The sequence below is a fragment of the Eublepharis macularius genome, chromosome 5 (genome assembly GCF_028583425.1).
Source record: "Eublepharis macularius isolate TG4126 chromosome 5, MPM_Emac_v1.0, whole genome shotgun sequence".
NCBI classification, from domain to species: domain Eukaryota; kingdom Metazoa; phylum Chordata; class Lepidosauria; order Squamata; family Eublepharidae; genus Eublepharis; species Eublepharis macularius.
The window spans coordinates 115978503-116002503 of record NC_072794.1 but is presented as its reverse complement, the minus strand read 5'-3'; the positions used below and the strand labels follow the sequence as shown (position 1 = coordinate 116002503).

The 24001-nt window shown below is 42.9% G+C and overlaps 1 protein-coding gene across 1 annotated transcript in view; it reads right to left on the bottom strand.

The window, feature by feature from the left end:
* RASSF5 (Ras association domain family member 5) overlaps positions 1–24001 on the bottom strand; it is a 133510-nt gene that overhangs the window by 71654 nt on the left and 37855 nt on the right. Inside the window, exon 2 of the mRNA XM_054981730.1 lies at positions 18723–18844. Coding sequence (XP_054837705.1) covers positions 18723–18844 — 122 coding nt within the window. The remainder of the gene's footprint in view (positions 1–18722; positions 18845–24001) is intronic.

The window sequence follows — 24001 nt, the reverse complement described above, 5'->3', positions numbered from 1 at the left end:
CTTGGGGTTAACCTGGAAATTACAGCGGGTCCAGAACACTGCTGCACATGTCCTGATGGGCACACCATACAGGGCACATATAACTCCCATCTTGCAGCAGCTGTACTGGTTCCCCATGGAATTCCGGATTAGGTTCAAGTTTTTGGTTTTGACCGTTAAAGCCCTAAACAGACTGGAACCAGCATACCTGCAGGACCATCTCTCCCCATATGTACACTGGAGAGCATTAAGATCAGCATATAAGAACTTGCTGGTGGTCCCCGGCCCCAGGGAGGCCTGGCTGGCCTCGACCAGGGCCGGGCTTTTTCAGTCCTGGCCCCAACCTGGTGGAACTCTCTGTCGGAGGACACGTGGGCCCACCAAGACCTTATGTCCTTTTGGCAGTCCTGTAAGACAGAGTTGTTCCACCAGGCATATGGTTGAGGACAGTCTTTGACTTTCTGATTGATTAGGAGCCTCCCTACCAGTCTCCTGCCAGGGGGGTGCTACCAGAATATTATCAAACTATGGCCCCCACCCACTCCTCTTGATTTGTTTATGTTCAAATTGGGGAAATTGGAGGGGGCCACCATCTGATATGCTGTTTTAGGTATTTATGTAGTTATGTTTTCTGCATTTTAAAGTCTATTTATATATTTACATATATTTTAAATGCTCATTGAGTATTTTATTGTACCTCACCCTGAGCCCGTTCACTGGGAGGGTGGGTTAAAAATCGAATAAACAAACAAACAAACAAACAAACAAACAAACAAACAAACAAAACTTCACAGCATAAAACTGCATGATTTTATAAACCAAGCAGCCATCTCAGAAATGTATATGATTCTCATAATTAGAAAACCAACAGGCTAAAACCTACTCACATATGGAGGGTTCCTGTACTAAAGCAGCCTCATTTTATAAACTAGGGAAAATGTTTTCTTAAAAACAGACTGACTGCAGAGTTTGTTTATGGTCCTTCTTTGTTATTGAGACTCAAGACAGATTACACAGTGTAAGTCAATATGATTAATGACTGAGACATTCAATGAACAATGCAATAAAGTATGGACTGAAGAGATTTGAAAGCAAGCATAAATCCCAATGCAGAGCTGAAACAAAACAAACTGTTTGGCATGACATATTAAACACTGCAGAAACTACTCAACAGGAGCATATTTACAGCAACAGTAGTATAGTCTATAGTACCTTCCTGTTTACTAAAGCATTTCTCGGAACCATTTCCTTACAGCAAAGTCCTATTGCCTGAATAAAAAAACCCTCCAATAAATCAATTTTGCTTAGTTTGCAGAAAACCAAGAGAGTGAGAACTTTCTTCAGACAGGCCATCCAATAAAGTGGGGGCCACCACAGAGAAGGTATGTGTACAGAGAACAGTTGATTTTGCCCATGTGCAGGGTGGCACCTGCAGAAGACCCTGTTCAGATGAGCAAAGCTGCTGTGGCAGAGCATAGGAAGAGAGGCCATGAAGGGCCTTGTGATAGTAAAACCTTGAATTGAGCCCAATAACTGATGGGCAGCCAATGGATATGCATACTCTGCCTAATTCCTCATAATAAGTGAGCTGCAGCATTCTGTACCTACTGGAGTCTCCAAGTTGACTTTGAGGGCCTTACAGTCATCTAGTTTTAATGTTACCATGGCACGGATCCACATGGCCAGATTGGCAGAGTCAGGGTAGAAGACCATCTCCTTGGCTAGACTGAGTTGGAAGAAGGAATTTTTTTGGAGCTGCCTAATGTGCTTCTCTGGCAGCAATACTGGATCCAGTATAATCCCTAGGCTCTTAAGGGAGCACTAAGTCCTTCAAGAACATTTGAAGAACATTTGAAGACCACACAGTCTTGCAAAAATACGCCCTGGAAAGCTTTTTCAAAACCCATGTCTGCTCAAAATGTTTATGCATTTCCTCTCCATTTGGCTGAATGTGGTGCTTTCCATGGTCATAGATCCAGAGGAGTTAGCCATGTTAGTCTGTAGTAGCAAAATAGTAAAGGGTCCAGTAGCACCTTTAAGACTAACCCAACTTTACTATAGCATAAGCTTTCGAGAACCACAGTTCTTTTCATCAGATGCATGGAGGGTATGAGGAAACTGGCCAGATATATGTAAGTGGTAAGGGGAGTGGGGAGTAGATGCAAATCAGTTGCAAAGGTCATGAAAGAGGTGGAGTGCACAATCCAAGCTGAGGGAGACCCCTCCCCTCCATAGCTGAATATGAATAGAATGCCTGAAAGGCAGTTACTTCTGATACTGAGATAACCATGCATAGTCTCTATTCCATCCATGTCTGACTGAGAAAAAATTACATATAAATTCCAATTCAGCAGCTTCCTGTTGAGATTTTTTTTAAAAGGTTTCTGTTGAACTATGGTGACTTTTAAGTCCTTGATGGAATGTCCTGGAAGATTGAAATGTTCTCCTACTGGTTTCTGGATGTTGCCATTTTTAATGTCAGATTTGTGTCCATTTATTCTTTTGTGCAGAGGTTGGCTGGTTTGTCCAATGTACAGAGCAGATGGACATATTGTTGGCACATGAGGGCATGTATCATGTTGGAGGATGAGCAGCTGTAAGAGTCAGGGATAGTGTAGTTGATGCCATTGGCTCCTGTAATCGTATTTCCTGGGTAGATATGAGGGCAGAGTTGGCATCTACGTCTGTTGCAGGGTCTGGTACCTGTGTTGGTGACGCTGCTAGTCAATTCATGGTTGTTAGTGAGAAGTTGTTTAAGGTTGGGGAGCTGTCTATAGGCAAGCAGAGGTCTTCCACCCAGGGCTTGTGAAAGAGAGGCATCGTTTTCCAGGATGGGCTATAGTTCACTGATGATACGTTGGATGGGTTTGACCTGGGAACTGTAGGTGACAACCAATGGTGTTCTGTTGTTAGTTCCTTTAGGTTTGTCCTGGAACAGGCTGCTTCTGGGTACTAGTCTGGCCCTGTTGATTTGTTTCCTCACCTCATTTGGCAGGTACTTAGCCCCAAAAATGCTTGCAAATCTCTTAAGTGGGAGTCCTGATCAAGAGCATTGGAGCAGATACGATTGTAACGTAAGGCTTGGCTGTAGACAATCAGCTAAGTGGTATGTTTAGGGTGGTAGCTGGAGGCATGTAGATATGAGTATCGGTCAGTGGGTTTCCAGTATAAGGCACATCCCAGCCTGGATTGTGCACTCCACTTCTTTCATGACCTTTGCAACTGATTTGCATCTACTCCCCTCTCCCCTTGCCACCTATATATATATATGGTCAGTTTCTTCATACTCTCCATGCATCTGAGGAAGAGAACTGTGGTTCTCGAAAGCTTATGCTACAGTTAAGTTGCGTTAGTCTTAAAGGTGCTACTGGGCTCTTTACTATTTTGCTCAAAATGTGTGTTACTAAGGGGGTGATTCAACACTATTCAAATATAACTCAATTGCCATCATTCTTATATGCAGGGGTAACTATGTTTCCAGATGACATCAGCTTCAATCTGCTACTCTCCCCTTCTTTACTTGTTACAATATCAAGTTTCCTAGGTTTGCTGCATTATTATTTTTGTTGCTTTTGTGCAGAACAGAAGTGGAGACATGTAGCAGGAATGAGTACTGGGCTGCTACTGCTAAGCAGCAAATGGGGGCAGGGTTAGATCCTTACCAACGGACACTGGAGGCACAAGGGCCTTTGGATTACTACCGGGGAGTTGGGGGGGGGGTTCTAAAATCAGCACACCACAGTGGGCACTGCGGGCTACTTACCTGGTGCCAACCCAGCCTTCTGGATGCCTCCAATGATGCCTCAGTGCCCACTGGCAACTCTACCAGTCACAATGATGCCTCAGAAGAAAGAGAAAAGAAAGCCCTTGCAATCTGCAAACAAGCATGTAACCATATCAAATTAATAAGGTCACTGCTTGGCAGTTTTGAAGTGGCAATTTGAAACAACCTAGTCCATTACCTTCTCCAATTACAACAGGTTGCAGCAGCAAACGATTGCAAAGGGCTCTCTGAAACTTAGGCGAGCACCTTTCTTGTTTTCATTTGAAGCTCTTCTATTGTTTTTGCAGTCTCCCTCAATGCATCTCAGTACTAATCACTAAGATAAAGTATTATAGTTCCTATATTGAAATATTAAATGCTTCATCTGTGGGAGTCATTCAATCAAATAGAAACAATGTCATGGGCAAAAACAAGCGTTCAAGTGGCAAACAGCCTGGCTCAAGTTTCAGAGAGGCTGAACTGAACCAACTATTGCTCTGACAGAGAACTAGGTGAAGCTCAGAGGATGTTAGGAGTCTGGACCACAATCCAAACACAGAGTTAACTGTGCTTAAACCTACTGAAATCCAGATGATTCACAGCAGCTGACAAATTAGGAATTTTCTTTTTCTGGCATGCTGCTTTCTCTGTTAAGATATGACCTCCATGTTCCTTGTACAGCCAACCATCAATTCTGCAACTGCAAAAATCCTCTCCCCCCAAATCATTTTATATTTCTGCAGACAGGCAGAATTCACCACCATCTCTCTCTTCAGACAGGGAGAGCCCTATGCCAGGATCCTGAAAGTAGCTGTCAGGTTCAGACAACTACAGCTCCGCAACATACTACGCTGTCCACAAAGAATGAGCACTGAAAAGCAGACTCATAAGCAGACTGGAAGCTTAACATGAAAACAGACCGAATGGCTTTTGAAGGTTGTTGGATGTGGAATGTGAATTTTACTGTGTGTCAGCTTCTCAAAACAGAGTTTGTTTGTTTTTTGCAGAGATGGTGTGGAAGCCCACTACAAGCTGAGCTGAGTGTGGGTTCTGACCCACCCCACAATCCCTGTATTTGGGGCAGTCTGTGTAGAGTTCAGTGGCCTCCTTGCCCCTCCCCTTCATGGCTCCCTTAACCGTCACACCCTTTTCTGTCCTGTTTGGGCTCGCAGAGCCTCAGAACTGGAGAGGGCAGAGGGTGTGCAGCCACATTTGGTTTGTTCTTCTCTTCACTGGGTCTCTGTTGCATGGCCTGGAGCAGGCTGCAAATGCTCAACCAATTCCTCTGACTTCTTATAAGAACTAGAAGCCTTAAAATCCCCATGCTGTGTTTCCATTACTGCAGTATTCCCCCTCTTTGCTGCTGCCATCCTGGCAGGCTTGGCAGCTGTTGGCTGTAGTTGAATTGGGACTTAAAGTGCCATACTGTGTTGCTGCTGCAGCAGCATTTCTCGATGTTGCCGCAGTTCTGGCAGGCTTCCTGTTGCTGGCATTGCAGGTTCCCAAGAGAGCCTCTTGCAGCTCCTGGTTAAGGCCATGAGTGGCTCTGGCAATGGGAGTGATTCTGCTCCCAGACAGCTGATTCACAGCAAAAGTACAGATCTGAAGCCTCTTGTAGGCAGCCATTCACACTGTGAGAACATGCATACATGAAAGTCTAATTGCACTGTATGGTTAAGAAGGAATGCAGTTAAGCAACCTGTTGAACACTTACGAAAAGGTCGATTGCCTGTCAAACCGATCACTGAAAAATCAGATCCCTCTTCACAAGTGGTGAACAGAATGCAAGTCAAACCAGCAAATGTTTAAACACCACTAATTAGGATTAAGGATTGTGTTGCAGCCTGGACTGCAGCAAGCTTTCTAGGCAATATGTAACACTGCAGAAAATACATGTTTGTTTTGCAGGAAATTCAGATGTCTTTTCTAAAGATAGCACTTTGATTACAGAGCTATTGGACTTCCCCATCACTTAAAGGTCAATATCTTATTGCTGAAAATCCATCCATCCACACACACACATACACACATACATTGCTCGACACCTTCAGCTAACTGCATTAAGATACTGAGAGCTGTGGAGAACATGGTTATGCAAAGCATTGCAGGCACTTTATTAGCTGTGATGCTAATACAAGGGATAGGTTCTTAATCTAATGCAATTCTTTTGAATGTATCACCTTCCTTTTAGTGCATTCTTTTCTACCTTTGTTAAGGTTCCTCTTTAGAGGAAACCTGGGAACTGGGGATGCTGAGGGCTGTGACAGACAGCCCTGCCTCTCCTGACATACAACCAATGGGAGCGGGTGGAATGCAAGGCCAATCAGAATTAGAGTCTGTTGGAGGGAAAAGAAGGCAGGAGAGAGACTGAAGGGGAGAAGAGTTTGAGACACTGCTCAGAGATGTAGCAGAAAAATAGCTGACTGTTAATCTGTTCTTCTATTTTGAAACTTTTCCAGTTCAACCCCAGTATGTTTGGTAGTTTAAAATCTGTTCACTCCTATATTCTATCATGTAAAGTTTGACCTTGGATTGCTTGAAATCGTTAGGTGAGGGGAAATATCTAACACACACACAAACGCTCTGGTCACATTAATTGGGCCTCATCTAAATGGTAGTAGAGTGTAGATAAAGTACCTTTGAGTTCCCTTTTCCCCAATAGCCCTGGATTGTAGCTGGGTGGGGGGAGGTACCTATAGGAAACTGGCTGCCTGTGTGGTGGAGACTCTGGAACAGGAGAGAGGGGACCCCGTGAGGATTTGGGTCAGGGTTCTCTGCCTTTATAATGGAGGCTAAACAGGTGGTAGATGGTGGACTCCCGGCCTTTACTTGCCTGGGTGGCAAGGAGTGTGAAAGGTTTGTGTGCCTGTGTGAGGTGCGGTCTACTCACCTACCCACCACACCCCATTCTTGCTGTGGGGGGGGCAGTGGATACTTACCCCCTGCTCCTGCATCACTGGAAAATGATGTTATTTCTGACACAACACAGAAGCCAGGTGTCACTATGGTGGCCAATTCTCTAAAATTTGACCCCAAACACTGTTTGGGGCCAATTTTTAGAGCATTGGCCCCTGGCGCAATCTATCACTTCTGCATTGCACCAGAAATGACATCATTTCCCATCAATGCAGGTGGGCATGCATGCATTTTCCAATGCATGTTTCCAATGCATGTTTCCAAGTGCCTCCCCTGTCCCCCACCCAGCCAGCTAAGCAGCAGTGAGGGCGGTGGCTGGGGACAGAGACTTGACAGCCTTAGCACAGCGGGGGACATGGCAGCCCTGCTTGTTGCCCATTTTCTGTATTATGGTATGCCTCAAACAGTTTTTGTTTGTTTGCATTTTCATCCAATTCCATTACCCTCGTCCTATTGCAGAGTTAATGGGAGGTCTCTGCTGTTCAATTGTTTTCTATTCTGAAATTCCCTTGAGTCTCAGCAAGAAAGGTGGGTGATATATAAAATAAAAATAAATAAAATAATGATAAGTAAATGACTCTGTGAACTTTTAATTTTTTTCGATTCTTTATAGACTTACCATTGCACTTTGGTAAAAGAGTAAGCATGGATATCTTTAAAACTGGTTTTTTTTAAATCAGTCACTGGGCACATTTCGGCCATTCGCCCCTCAATAATTCCAACCCTTTTCTTTTTAGCTATTTGATGGTTGTTAATTTCCCCTTCTCCAGTACTGACACATACCTCCCCCATTAAAACTAAAAAACCCACACCAGTTCACTTACTTCTCCTTCAGTACAGCTAATCCCTCCATTCCATTGCAACAAGACTGCTGTTTTAGAGCAGAACTACAAGTGACAAAAGGCACAGGTTGGACACTTGTCAGCTTCCCTCAAGTTTTGATGGGAAATGTAGGCATCCTAGTCTTGCAGCTTGGCTCTCTGACTGCTGTCCAATGGACTTTTCAACTGTCACTTGTCCAACATTTCGCCAAGCTGCCTACATTTCCCATCAAAACTTGAGGGAAGCTGACAAGTGTCCAACCTGTGCCTTTTGTCACTTGTAGTTCCGCTCTGTGTCTGCAAAGAATATACAATGTAATATACCGTGCAATTTGACTGATCAACTGTATATGCTCTAAGAGAGGGAGATGTCCTAAACTCAGATTTCTACTCAAAATTAATATCTGAAAAAAACCTTTATACAACTGAATGTAAAATTATAAGTCTGTTCATGTACTAGCTGAGGAAAGTATAACTACTACAAAATGTCCATTCCTATCTTGGTCCAGATAGCTGTGACAGAGGGGAATTTACTTCTAACCCTCAAGAGTAGCTTTGGTGGGGCTGCAATGGGAAAGGGAAATGGGCTTTTATTTTACAAGACAATATTGATCCCTAACCACCTTCTGCCAGACTTTGAATGAAAATCAACTTTTTTATATACTGGTCTTTGGTTAAGGACATAAGCATCAAATAACATCAAGGTTTCACAACTGCCAATATCCAGGTAGGTCTGGAGATCTCCAGATTACAGAGATTAGTCTCCCTGGAGAAAATAGCTGCTTTTGAGAGGGACTCTATGGTGTTATAACCTGCATGGTGGTCCCTCCCATCTCCAAACATTTCTAGGAATTTCCCAACCTGGAGTTGGCAAACAATAGCTCCTCTATTATACGGATATTTAAAAAACACTCCTTAAGGTCATGCTGGTTGCTGGTTCATGTACAAAATGGAGGATGTTTCAGGTACAAAATGGAGGCCATGCATCATATGCATAAGTGTGGTTCTGGGAAGTTGTTAACTGGTAGCTACAGGATATCAAAGCTGATCTGCATCACCTAGCCACCTACCACAATAGCAAATGTTGGCATGTGTTGAAGCAGCTGGTATTTTCCCCCCATCTCTCAGTAAAAAAAAAATACTTGGCAAAGGCTCCCCACCCCCTGCCCGATGGGCCGGGCAAGGAAGTAAACCAAAAGGAATGTCAGAATGACAAATGACAATGCTTCACTGCCTGTGTTTTTATTATTGGGACCATCAATAATGTATTGGCTGTTTTGTTGCCCTCAAGATGAAACAGTTCTTTTAAATATACATTCTGCCCAGGCCAAATCCCCAACAGGTTGGAAACAAAACACTACAGTCTATAAATATGTATATAAACTGTTCCTCTGTGCTGTCAGGATCAGTTATGCCTCAATGGAAGGTTTTATTTTATTATTTTTATTTTAAACACAGCTTTGGGGAAAAGAAATAAGCAAACAGCAACAACAAACACACCCTTACTTTCAGCTAGTTGTGACTAAATTTAAGTATTCATACAGTCTTTTCTTTCTGTTTAGAATGCCAGGTTTGAATATCCAAACAAAGTAAAATGCAGGATACACTGGATGTTAAAATGTAAGAGACTTTAGCTCATCTAATCTGACAGAAAAGGAAGAATATGCAAATCCATACAGCATCTGGTGAAGCCTTATTGTATTCCTGAAACCACTGTGCCGTGAGAACATTAGAACAATCTGTACTTAAGCAGGAACCATTGAATTACAAAACCTTCTGGATGGGCCCAGGGCAAAATATACTGAGGCAATATAAAATACAAAATGACATATCCTTCAGCTTGTCTTCTTCCAGCACAACACTACTTTGTTCTTGAGATGAGAGTGCAGCAACAAACGCACTGCCTGACAGCAGTATGAATGTAAACTGAATGCAAATGCAGTGAAACTGCAACAAAATTTGCGGTAGCTAGCAGTGCTAGTATCAGGCATTTTGCTCTAAACCATTATTGCTGAAAAGAAGATACCTGAAAAAAATTGTCAGGTTTGGACAGATTTTTGTTTAATTACTTTAAAATTATTTTTAAGTATGCTCTTTCAATTATATGCCAGGAACTTTGTGACTTTAGCAACTGGACCAAAGTGTTTACTCTCTGGACCACCAGCATTCTCAACATTAACATCTTTCTTTGCACTCTCAGCATGGCCAGACCTGTGCTGGATCTCCTTTTTTTGCCTATTCACATGTCCTTGCTTGCCTCTTGGGAGTGATAGCCAATGGACATAGGAGCCCTCTTGCTTTTGCCTGCTCGTTGAATGTGGCAGATGGGAAAAGCAACAACTTAGGCCAGAGAAAAGAAAGGAAAAAGCCAAGGATTAAGCTTGAAAAACCAGAGGCATCTTGGTGACTGCTCCTCAGGTTTGTGATATCTACCTATCCGTTTTTATCCCACCTTTCCCTTCAAGGTGGTATGAGTAGTTTCCTCTATTATCTTCACTACACTATTAGAAAGGTTAGGTGGAGAGAAAGTGACTGGTCCAAGGTTACCAAGTGAGCTTCATAGCTGAGCCAAGATTTAAATCTGTCTCCCAGATCCTAGTCTGACACTCTAGTTTGGCAATTCAAGTGTCTTTCAGAAGTGACACAAGACCACCTGATCTGGGCTGACTTACAGCAGCATGGAAGCTAGTCTCTTAAAACAGTAACACATTTTTAATATTCTGTTTTAAAAATACAAACCCTCTGTATTTCCTTCCTTTCATGTTATTTGCCCCAAATCTTGAAGAAAGTGCATTAAACATGCAGATTTGTAGCCTGAAGTGCACCTCCATTACAGAAATTATGAGTATGATTTCATTAATTTCAACACACAGCAGCAATAGCCACCCTTACTTGACCAATGAGTCTGTCTTCTAAAAGGACTGTCTCTCTCTGTATGTCCCTATGCATCAAGTATGGTCTTCTGGTTGCTGCCTGCTAGTTGTTACCCTACTTAAGGTGTCCTGCCTATCATCAGCTGGAGCCCATTCCTTCTTTGTAGTGGCTCCCACCTTGTGGGATGGGTTCCCTGAGGAGATGAGGGGCAGCATTTTTATAAGGTTTTAGGAAGTGCTTTAAGGCCATTTATTGAAGAGGACTTTTAATGGGGTTTAAGCTACTGGAATATTCTTGTGGGGAGATAAATGGGTCTTTACTGTGTTTCGTAGTGTTTAATTTTTGCAATTGTGGCTTAAGATGACTTACAAGGGAAAGGTAGGGTATAAATATTTTAATTAATTAATTAAGCCAGTTTTTATAAGTTGCATCAAATTCATAATTTTAATGCCAAAAAAGGTCACTTCATGATACACATTATTTGAAGACAATCTAGTAGCACACTGGATTTTTGAAATTTAGGTCGAGTTTGCACAAGTAGAATGGGACAAGTGCCATGTAATTTACATGTCTTACAGACACACTTGATAACAGATCACAAAAATGTCAATCTAAAACAAGAACTGTGGATCAAATACGTACTAGTTGAGGATCCCAAATCTGTCTCACAGTGATAGATCTGATCTTGTTATAATTAAACCTTTTGGGGAGTCTGCTTTGAAGCATTCAGAGCTTCAGGCTCAATTCTCCTCAAGCTGTGACATGCATGAGATTAACCATGATAATTGGCATAACAATATGAGGTATATAGAGCTGAAAGGCATCACCTGCCTACAAAGGGCACCAACATGCCCCAATAGTTCCTCGCCAACACCCATCCTCACCTGAGCTTTATATACCTTCCTCTCCAGAATCTTACTCTACTAGCAATGTTAGTGCAGCAGCATAATCTTTTTTGGGCTAGGACCCACTTTGTCAAATACAGTTTGCATAGTCAGCAGATACATACCCATATGTACAGTCAAAAGCCAGGGGTGAGGGATAATGCTTATTGGACAGATTCATATCCCACAAACTCTCAGCTATGACACTTCTCATTCCAAATTCAGGAAAAGATAGTAAAACATAAGATCATACATAAACCTCACATTAAAACAGTAAACATTTAGGATACTGTTAAGAACATAATAATAAAAAACAATTTTTAAAACCCTGCATATATCCAAAATCAAGACAGCACACACCTGAAAAGACAAACATATCTTCACATCTGCCAGCAAACTACAGCAGGGATGGAGCTTTTGGGGCCGTTTTCACACGTAACCCGGGAGACTGCGCAAATTCATGGCATGAAGCATCTTCCTAGCACAATCTCCTGGCATGATCCCCTTTAATGACCCAATGATGTCAGAAAAAGCACCATTAAACGGGATCATGCTGGGAAATCATGCTAGGATGATGTTTTTATGCCTTGAGTTTCGCACGATCTTCCGGGCGCATGGCTGTGTGAAAACAGCCAGAGACAAGAAGTCACAACAGAAACACCCTGTACATCTAGTGTCATCCCCCTCACTTCTAAAAGTGGGAGCACATGAGTCAGAACCTCTGATGGGCATTTACATGGGAACAAGCAGTCCTTCAAACACCCTGATGCTAGTAGAGTTACTCCAGTCTAAGCCCACTGGTTTCAATAGGCTTAGACTGGATTAATTCTTTTTAGGATTGCATTGTTAAGAGTATTAAAAAAACCACCAAGACTGAGAGCGGAACTACAAGTAACAAAAGGCACAGGTTGGACACTTGTCAGCTTCCCTCAAGTTTTGATGAGAAATGTAGGCATCCTAGTCTTGCAGCTTGGCTCTCAGACTGCTGTCCAACGGACTTTTCAACTGTCACTTGTCCAACATTCCGCCGAGCTGCCTACATTTCCCATCAAAACTTGAGGGAAGCTGACACGTGTCCAATCTGTGCCTTTTGTCACTTGTAGTTCTGCTCTGAGCTGCACCACAGAAATGAACAGGCAGCCAGTGTAGGTCTTCCAAACTTGCAAGATACATTCTTGGCCACTTATGCTAGACAGCAACCTTACAGCTGTGGACTGAGCTACAGGTAGACCCACCCAGAGAGCACTGCAATCGTCCAAATAAGATATGGTCGCACCATACGTAACTGTGGCCATACCCTGCCATCCCAGCAAAGGCCAAGAGGACTACACCAAACAAAGCTGGGCAAAGGCACTACATGCCACAGCAGAGACCTATGCTGCTACCTGTAAAGACAGTGGTCCCTCAAGCTGAGAATCTGTTTCTGTAGAACAGTGATACTCAGTCAAAGGTTTAGAAGCCACATGAGGCTCTTTGACACACCACCTATGGTTCTTCTGATATGACAACTACTTTCAAGAAAGTGGGCAAGGCCATTGGCCCCATAGGGCTTGTAGCCGGCAGGTAACTTGCATTTTGAAATAGCAGTCACCAAAAGGACCGGAAGACAGGTAAGCTGCAAGCCTCCCTAAACTGCAGGTCTCATGCCTGGAATGGAAGTAAAGGGCCTGTCCTCTCAAACAACTCCCACCCCTCTCCAGAGCCTTTGTACTTTCATTCCAGCATCTGCGCAGCTGCTGGGAAGAAAGCAAGCTGGCTGCTGAGAAGAGAATGTAAATGCCCCTCCACCACGGTGGCCATACAGGAAAAGAGCAAGCTGGCCACTGTAAGTGCTAAATTTACTCCCCTTTCTCCATGGCCTGTGGAAATCTGATTGTCTTGCCTGAGCTACTGCGCCACATGCTGAGGAGAAAGTGAGAAGGCAGAGAGGGAAGCGTCGCTCCAGGTATACAAGGGCTGGCCAAGATTCAACTGTGGTAGGGAGAGAGAACCTTGCATGCACAGAGATACACTGATAACTTTAAAGTTATTGTATTTTATTTAATATTAATAGTTATATCCTATATTACTTTTTATGTGTGTTTAGTGAGGTAGCATACAGTAGTCTTTTGACTCTTTTGGGTAGTGGTAATTATTAATGTGGCTTTCTGCAAGCTGCAAAGTAAAGATCACTAGAGGGACTTGGAGTGCCTTATCCAGAACAGGTTGATTTCTTTATGGGTTGGCAACAATATATAAATGAGGAACATTCACTCTGTGTAGGGAGTCAGTGCATCATTTTCTATCAAGCCCAATTCTGATAGAGATTATTTCATTTGTGCATAAATATTCAACATGGCAGCACTTGTCCATGGAAGTGAGTTGGTGCCTTAACAAACACAGAAGTTGTCAAAACAGAGTTGTCTGCAGGAACATACAAAACAGGTGGATATACATACTGGCAGAATGACAGCAGGAATACAGTATACAATGAGACAGTACTTGTCAACATGACAGAAAGTAGATTAAATTTGACAGGTGCCTGGTTTATTTATAAAGAGACTGGTGGGGAGTAGGGGAGACAAAAGGGATTCTCTAAATGGTTCAGATCTAAAATTAGCAATATTTAGTCAAAAGGAAAATATACCAACCCTTTCACAGTGTATGTGTGTGTAAATTCAGCAATGCATGCATAAACCACAATCTCTTCCTTCTTCACAATGTGATCTATTATTCTGTCTTTGTTTATAGTGCAATTCTTCCAATTTCACCCAATCAGAGCTTAAAACAGCCCAATTAAAAAACCTACTGGAGGCCAAGATTCCATTCATGAGTCTACCAAAGGCTCATTCCCAAACTATCCCTCTCTTCCAACAGAAGATGTTCACACAGTCCAATACGCTTGCATAGTTAACTACTAATCAAGGCTCGCTCAGAACCACCACCACCAGAAGTACAGTGACCTAGAGCTTGCTAACCCCCGTGAGATACATCTTATAGGAAAGAAACAATGAGAGGCCATCTTTTAAAAGAAAGATAAGCCTCTAAGGAGAAAGGCTGAGGGCAGTCATGGGTCTGATGGACACCAAATAGTATCTGAAAGGATAGCAAACAACACAGCACTAGGTCCTGGGATTGCTTGGCTACATTCTTCATTAGCTAAGGACTTGGGCAAGTCACAGATGTTTAAGTACATGCACTAAAATAAGAGTGCTTATAAATTTATGGGCATGACCGTAGAAGTCTATTCAACATGTTTAGCTTGCCTATTATTACTATCCTCTGAAGTGGAAGTAGGCTGTAGCAAGCCACACAGTACAGAGCCTTTACACAGATAAAACAAAGGATCTTCACCAACTATGGCCCAATGATATCCTGCCTGCCTGACTATCAGCCAACATCCTCTCTAACCTACTGGCAGACTTTAACAAGTTATACTACAAAAAACAGCTAAATTCTAAAGATAAAATCTGAGGTTTGATCAGCATAAAATGGCACTATTCCAGAACCCCATATATACAACACAACTTGGGGGTACTTGTTGTTGGTAGTTTTGCAAACAGACAACATGGCTATTTTCCTTCTCCACCTGGAGCACAGCCAAGACACCTTGCCATTACATGATACATCACTTTGCAGGCATATCTCAGTAAGGATTCAATTGCCTTCCAGCTCCCCCAAGTGCTGTTGCTGAGTAAAACATTCGCTCCATTCAACTCTTTCTCCTTCCATTTCAGCATCTCCAAAGTCAGAGGTTAGCAAAAGCCGGGGCCAGCTCCTTCTCACCATCACATGCCTGGTCTTTTTAAAGTACAAAGTTTTGTACAATCTTTATTTAGATTATTCGCTTAGTAGGTCACTAATATTACCATTTGACTGATGGGGAAACTAAGCTTGGAAGGGAGGGTAGCTTGTTTATTTTATTTATCTTATTTATAGTCTTAGTAAGACTCAAGGCAGACTATATAAGTCAATATGAACTATGGCTGGAACATCCCATAAACAATGCAATAGGATACAGAAACAGTCAGTTACACAGTATTACAGTCTACAGTTCTCAATTATCAAGCTATCGTTTTATTTTTATTGCTATTTGGTGTGGCATATGTGATTCTTAGGAGACAGGCATGGTAAAAATATTTTAAATAAATGATACATACGGACCATCTCTATATCCATCCATCCATACACATATACAGATGTATGCTTTATCTAGTTGTAGATTCTGACCACTTCAAGTAGTTATTTGGTTTTTACATTAGAGAGAAGCAGTAGAAAAAGAAAAACCCTTTTGAAGCAGTTTTATGTGCAAGAAGCAAATAGGCCAAAATCCTAGAACAATCCTGAATTTAGAAATACAGGAGCTCATTCCTCATCTGCCAGAACAGACAGCTGGATTTGTCCAGGCCATATAAGATTTGCTGATCATTTTTTTTAAACCAGTCCAAGGCAGCCAGTATTTGTTTAACTGATATTAAACTTCTCAACTTAAATCCCCACTAAGGTCTGTTTGCTGGCTCAAGTTATGGCTCAAGACATTTTTTTTTTGCCTGTGCATAGGGATTTGCAATGTTGCCACTTTCTCTAGTATAATCCAATCAGACTGTTCAGACCATTTCTGGATGCAGCACTAAAGTAACACTGTCAACACAGAGAAATTCATCTTTAGAGAAGTACTTCCTGAGGGGTAAGCCACATTTAGATCAGACATCTAGGTCAAGTTTCTTTACATGCAACAGTCAGGTGACCTACCTGGCTACCTATCACTGAATACTACTAATGACTGTAGGTTTTGTTCAGAGAGTGGTGGTCAGGATTCTGGACTGAAATCAGGGTTGGAGGAAAACAATCAAACTGTACTCCATTTCTCTGGAGCGATGCCATTAATTTTAGATATACTCAAATCATTTCAGTGGCAACAGGGCTGATCTCCAAGACAGTACATCCTAATTCAATCAGAACTCCATTTTTTGTTGTACAAAGAGGCTTTGCTTCTCAGGAGTTACCAACTTCCATCCAAAGAACCATGCCAGGTACCATCAGCAGAACAAGGAGCTGTTGTTGGCTGATATCCCATTGATAAGTTCGAGTTCTACTTCCCAGTGGTTAAAACTCATTACAAGTTCATTTTTTTCCAAATGAATAAATTTTCAACTTCAGCATAATATTACTACATTAGACCCCCAAAACTTTGAGCAGTTCTCAAGCAGAGGTTGTTGAACCCCTGACTATGTATCCTCCTCAGCAGGCAAGAGCCACTGAGACTTAGGAAAGAGAGAGACCCAGACAGATACCAACACATCCATCCATCCATTAAAAAAAAACAAAAAACCTAGCTCAAAAGTCTGGTGATGCAAGAGTCTCTGGCTAAGGAGACAGACATCTCAAAAATTCCCAGAAGTTCTGTCTGTTGATCTCTTTAAGCAGGATGGTGGCTTCTTTGATAAGTCGCTGAACTCGTTCTAGCAAATACCACAGTGTGGATCTTTCACTGAGGAAAGGCGAGCCAAACTGAAGCAAGAAACCAATGTCTGTGCTCTCTCTCCAGTGCTTTTAAACTGATCTATGTTGCTGTTAGACCTGTTGGACAACTTTTCATTTCAGCTCCTCTTAAACTTATATAACGAACTTGCAAGTGTGTATAGTTCCACTGATTCTATCCATTAGAGGGCAGGGAAGCTTTGCACTGAAACCAAAATACAGCTAATCAGAACTGATCATTAAAGCCCCAAATCAAATTATATTTGTAGTAGTGAGCACAGACAAAAGATACAAGCCCTCCCCCTTTTCCCAAACAGGGCAAGAATAAACATGAAAGAAGATCTGCAGACAACATTATGCCAGGCTTTTTCTTCATGCCTTCTCAGATGGATGCATGGCTTCGAACCTGATACAAGACCAACATGCAAAGGCATTCTGTTCTGACTGGCAGGGAAGCTTTGCATTTCTCATTCCAAGCGATGCTTCACTTTGTGAAATGTTCTTCACTGTGAAGCAACACTCAACATTTCCTCCAGAGGGGACATTTATCCAACTTCGTTAAGGTGATACTTAGTCCAACAGAAACAGTGTCATTCACAGCAGCCAGGCACTGGGTTCAACCAGTGAGGAAACATCACAGAACAGAACCAAGCAAAACCCAGCCACAAGCACAAGGCATTCCCTTGCTTCAGTTTGCTTCTGTTGGGCTACATTGCAACAGTATCCCTTTCCTTCAGTTTGGTTTGGGTGGAATGGATGTGATTCTCTGATGTGATGTTGGTCCCCTGCCTTCATTTTAGTTCTGGGGAGATTCTATTCCTGTGTTTCAGTCTGGTTCTGTTGGGCTTTCTCTGGAATGAGCTCAGCATACATTTGGGAGTGTGCCTTGGCCATGGCAGACTTGCCGCAGTGTCTTTCGGCAATGGGAGATAGCTTTCACTTTTTTCCCAAAGGAAACAATGGAGTGGCTGGGAACACCTTGTTCAGGGGCCCATAGGATTGGGCCCCAGGGTCCAATCTTCCTGAAACATGGGGAATCCCTAGAGGACAGTTAGGAGTAGGTCTCCTGCAAATTTAGTGGAATTTGCTTGAAAAAATCCACTTCCATCCTCCCCGATAGCCCCCAGATATTTCCCCCCTTAGGGAATAACGGAGGGGGGCACCTTCTTTGGGGGCCCATAAAGTTGGCCCTCGGATCCAATCTTCATGAAACTTGGAGGCTCTTTAAAGGACCAACAGGAATAGGCTTTCTCCAAATTTGGTGAAGTTTGGTTGCAAAATGCCCCTCCAGCCCACCAGATAGCCTCCAGAGTAATTTTCTCATGGAAAACAATGGCTGAATTTCTCTGAATTTTTCTGAAAATTTGGGATACCTGTTTTTTGATTCGGACTACCCAGATATTACTGAATCAGTTAAAATCCAGTATTTTAATCTGAATTCCAAACTGAACTGCACACCCCTAATTCTGACCTTGAAGTCCTTTTGCATGAACTCAGGTGTGCAAGACAATTTGTGCTTATTGTTAAAACCAAGACTTTGCATATGCTCAGAAACACTACCTTACTTTGTCCTAGGGTAGAGAATATGGCAGCTACACCACCATTTACTTATGCTGCTAGGCCTCCTCAAGTGTCCTTTCTTCTCTCTCTGTCTTGGACCTGCCTGCCACAATTACGTATGTTTTTCAGACACTGCAAAGAGCCAAGTAGCTATATATTTCCACCAGTTTCTCTCCAGTATGCCTACTTCAACCAACCTCCTCACTTTACAGGAAATTAAAAATCACATGCTGAACAAACATGAGGCCAGTTTACAGATCTAGAAATGGCATCAGTTCTAGGCTCTTTGTAAATACACAAAATTTTGGATTTCAGCAATTGCCAGTAAGGAAGAATGCAACATTCTGTCATTTCATGCCCACAAACCTTTCCTGCTTCCTCTAGCAGCTTCCAGCTAACTCCAAAACTCTTTAATTCCATTCCTTATTCTATACAATCTGAGAACATTAACCATTTAATTAATACCTGGCAGTAGTTTTGTGTTAAGGTGTTTTCTGGCGAAGGTTTGTTGCAGGTCTGTCCGTCCTGCTGGCTGCAGTCCAGCTGGATGAGGCTTTTGCACTCCTGGTGGCAGGTGTACTTGCAGTCTAGGCAGGAAGAACAAAGGGAACAAAATGAGGACAAGGACTGAGTAAGTGCAGCACCAGGTTCTTCCAGTCTGTGTATTTGGCAGCTCCAACAATAGAGAAAGTTGAGGGATGGGGGAGACTAGAGATGAGGAAATACATCTAAGATTAACTCACAGACTACTCAGTCAGATTTTCTAAACCACATACATGGAAATGCAAAAGGAAAGTGGAATCATCTAATAAGTATGCCTTTAAAACTCCAGAGAGAGATCAAGACAAACCCACTATATGCATGTACACTGTGCTCAGCTACATATAAAGAAGTAATTAGGCTCTACAAATATGGCCCTTTGTCGTTTCTTTGTGTGTTAGTATATTGTTGTGAACTTTTCATGCTGCCCAGTTTTTCCTGCTGTTTCCAATTTGTTTGTCTCTTTTATGGCATCCATATGCAACTAATACAAAAGTAACATGGATACAGGCCACCCGTCCAACAACAGATAAAGCTGGGTGTCATCCGCATATTGATGACACCCAAGCCCGAAACTCCGCACCAACCGGGCGAGGGGGCGCATATAGATACTAAATAATAATTTAGTATCTATATGCGCCCCCTCGCCCGGTTGATCAGATGTGGCACACCACATACCAGCAGCCTACGAGATGACACTCTCTCCCGAAGCGCCACCCTCTGTCTCTGATCATGGAGAAAGGAGACCAGCCACTGTAGAGCTGTCCCCTGGATCCCCACATCGGCAAGGCAGTGGGTCAAAAGCTCGTGATCGACCGTATCAAACGCTGCTGACAGATCCAATAAAATCAGCAGTGCTGATCCGCCCTGATCCAGATGTCTGCGGAGATCGTCTGTAAGGGTGACCAGCAGTGTTTCGACCCCATGTCCCAGGCGGAAGCCAGACTGGAAAGGATCTAGGGCCGAGGTCTCCTTCGGAAATTCTGCAGTTGCTTCTCTGCCACCCGCTCAATCACCTTCCCCAGAAACGGAAGATTGGAAACCGGTTGGTAACTGAGCAGGTCGGCAGGATCTAATGTTAATTTCTTCAGAACAGGCCGTACCACAGCTTCCTTCAGTGCCTTGGGAAAAACCCCAGAGCTCAAGGACAGGTTTACAATCACCTCCAAGGAATCCTGAAGCCCGTCACCAGGATGACCGGGAGGGTCAGCTCACCAAGAGCAACTGTTTCTCCTTCCCTCACCGAAGTCTCGGTCATGCATACCAGGTCCATATTAGCTGTCATGAATTACTGCTCTTAATGATGCAGAATGTGGCACTCCCCATCCATGGCAGCAGCCACTTGGCTGGGGGGCCAGGATTTGCCTCCCCAGAGGAGAGGGAGGCAGACGAGGCTTCCCAGGCATCCGGGCATGCTGGGGTGGGAGGCGACAGAGGCCTCATAAGGCTGCTTTGCTCACCTAGCAGCCATTTGCATCTCATGAATGGCCCACCCACCTCACCCTATTTCAGTGCAGTTTAGCCCCATTTATCGGGGCCAGGTAGGAATTTTTCTCCCATTCCATAATTGGCATTTGAGGAGGGGGAGTTTTTTCACCTACCTTGCACTGGTAATATGGAGGGGGCAATTGACTGTAAGGGGGGAGTGGTTTAGCCACTCTCCAGGCAGGTTAGAAGTAGGGGGGAAAACAGTGGGGTGGCAAGCACTCATGGCATATCCCCATTGGCAGGGAATTGGGGTCTGTCAGGAGCGGCTGGAAGCCTCACGGCACGGTCGTGAGGACAAACACCCAGTGGGAAACCCCTGAACAAGCCAGTTCTCCCCCCAGCTTTGTGGCCGGGGGGAGCTTTAAGGGGGAACCACATCACCTGGCCAGGCCAGGGCACAGCCATAAGAGGGATGGCTTGCACTTGGGGCAGAGGGTGGCTCGTCAAGACAGGTCAGGGCAGAGGTCTCAGGATGACCTGTACCGCCAGTTAGGTCCTTGCCGCAGTTGCAAATTATTTTGTCATTCAATAAAACGGCCCTTTATATCCCAAATCTGGTGTCTGTCTCTTCATTCCAACTGGGGGGGGGGGCAAAGTCATACCTGTCCTATATGTGAATCACCAAATAATTAACACGTTATTTGGACTATCACTTTTAGGTTTAAGTGCCATCCACTTGCTTACTGAAATTACAGAGCTGCAAAGAGACAAATGATTCCCAGAGGGAAATGCTTCCAATAATCGGATAATATGAGATAAACCAAGGTACAAACTAAAATTTTATTCCAGCATATTCATTAATGGATACCAGCTCACTTTTTCAGATGAAAAGACAGGATCCTTGCAATGTAGTTATTTTATGTAAGGGTATTTTAAAAGAACAGTGGATAAGGAAGCCATGAAATGTAGGAAGTTAATGGTAAAATGTGATTATGTACAATTCAGATCTTATCAAGCAAAATATTGAAACTTTATATTAGTTATGTTAAACTAGTGAACTTTTGTAACGAGTGAGAAGACCCAAGTCTTTGGTCAAACCAGGGTAGGAGGCCATCTGATTACAATTGTTTAATTAGCCAAGCATAATAGCGAATTAGTATTTTTCTTGATTAGAATTGAATTTTACATGATTGCATTTCACCCTGCAATTCTTGCTTTTCATAAGCCCATGCCCTCCTGTTTCGTTTTCTAAAAAAATATCTCTACGTAAAATTACTACACAGTGCGGATCCACACATGGCACCTGAAGAAGCCCATGAAAATCTCATGGAATAAAATTTCATTAGCCTTTAAGGTACTGAAAGACTCCTGGGCCGTTTCCACACTACTCACCTTCTTCTGGAACGGGGCGCAACGTCACGAAAAAAACACGGAAGATAGCATCTTCTCACACGAGTTTTGTGCAACGTTGCACAAAACTTGCATGAGAAGACGCTATCTTCCATGCTTTTTCGTGACGTTGCACCCCGTTCCGGAAGAAGGTGAGTAGTGTGGAAATGGCCCCGGTTCTCTTTGCTACCACTTAGCTACCTCCCTCCAGGACCAATATCAAGATTCTTTGAGCACAGAAAGCCTTTAAGCAAAGCCTGCTCCTCTGTACTTCCAACTGATTTTCACAAGGCCAGAATAAGGCCTGTTTTATTCTCTGGGTTTTTCTGTGGCATGCAATATCAGCCAGAATCAAACAGGAGCTGCTAAACCCAGTATAATCTCAATCATCTCTACGGTATTTTAAATGAAGAATGCAATATCCATAAGGTGTTAAAAATTGTTTTTCCAATATGTTTTGATGGGAACCAGCCATCAGCAGAACCCAGGCTAGGAAGTTAAGGGTAGTTAGTGCATATATGCCTTGATTTCACATTAATTTTCTGTGACATCCAAAGAGGTCTGAGGGTTGACCTGACAGGCAGTCAAAACTCTCACTGTGAGCACAGCTCTGCTCAACGTGCTATCCTCAGCAAAAATCCTTAGTCCAGCACTGTGCCCAACTAACCAACATAAACATCAACTATTATCATGCCCGTGGCCTCAGCTGCCTTCACAATGTCATCAAAATTCATGACTGCAGAAATAAAACCTTTATTCCTTTTATGATAAGAGGTTGTGCTAAGGATTCAAATTGTTTGCAATTACAACACTGGGGATGCAACTGTTAGAAAGCAGGAAAGAGGTAAAGAAATCAATAAACTCCAAAAGCCAGCAAAGCATTGTAATTAAAAATGAAAATGTAAAGGCAGCTGGCTGCACTATATGCACACCATTAAATGAGGCTTTCATGGGAATTGCAGGTCATTCCCTTTTCACACACAAGTGATAACTAATCTAAATGGGGTAATTCTGTAATGTTATTGCTGCAGGTAACAGAGGATCTTTTAGGCCACTGTGGACACCCTTAGAAATGGATTGTTAAGGAAAAGACACAAATTGTCTCACTGAACATGGTTATTTAAACAGTATTAGCACAGAGGTAAATTGAGTAACAATCAACTATAGGAATTTTTCCAAAGTAATAACTCTTCCTAAGCATACCTATAGAAACTGTGTCACGATTAATTCAATAGAATATAATTTCAAGTGGGAAAAAAAATTAAAATCTGTTAAACCGTTCATATTTACAGAGCAAAGGTATGTCAAGAGAACAAAGCTATGTAGACAGAGAAGCAAGGTGGGCACACACTTGGCTCTCATTTTGCTTTCTCTCATGTGAAGAAAAGAAGCAGAAAAGCATATTCATGGTTTTAAGCATAGAGAAGGAAACAGAAGTTCAGTGGCGCCTGTAAAGACTAATAAAATTTATTCCAGCATAAATGTGAGTCAGAGCTGGAATACATTCTGTTTGTCTCCTGTTTTATTTTGCTACTAACAGACTAATAAGGCTGGCCATCTGAAACAGGCATGCAAAGTAACTGTTCACATGAACATCCCTGGTCTTTAGGGGTAGAAACAGGTGCTCAGTTATGCAATGGGCTGATGATCAAAGCAAAATGTTATATCCTTTTTTGTTTGGGGTATACTACAGGACTTCCTCTTCAAGAGTAAATGCTTTTCTATTGCACCATCAACATGGCACAACATTTTATAGGACAGTGTGATGGGATAAGACAGCAGAAAGAATTAGCACTGTTCTATGCTTTTCCTTAGATTAATTAGACATTGCTTCTCCTACTTTTAATTCTCTCTGCTTTTCTTCTTCTCCCTTCACCCACTGTATCATAATTTTACTTCCACAGCACCATCTCCAGTCACCCCTTAGACAGACCAAGCATGAACATTTACATAAAGCACCACTGGGAAGAAAAGCTACGGCCTAGGGCAGCGATGGCGAACCTATGGCATGTATGCCACAGCTAGCACGCAGAGCCCTCTCTGTGGGCAAGCGAGCCAAGTCGCCGGATCGCTAGGTCCAGGGCTCATTTGGAGGGGGAACGCCAGAAATGGCATTCCGGTGGCTCTGAGCAGAGATCACATGGGTTTTGGCCCTCCCAACGTGATTCCTTTTCCTCAACGCTGCTTCCCTGCTGCCCGTCTCTTTAGCAGCAGGAAGCAGAGGCAGCAGCCAGGGTGCTGGGGCTGGCTTTCTAAAGGAGAGTAAGCTGCTTTGATTTAACTTGCTTTACTTTCATTCATGACTCATAAGTGAGAGAGAGACACTGACTGACTGACTGCAAGCTGGGCTGCTGATGTAAAGAAGGGCAAACTGCTTTGATTTCATT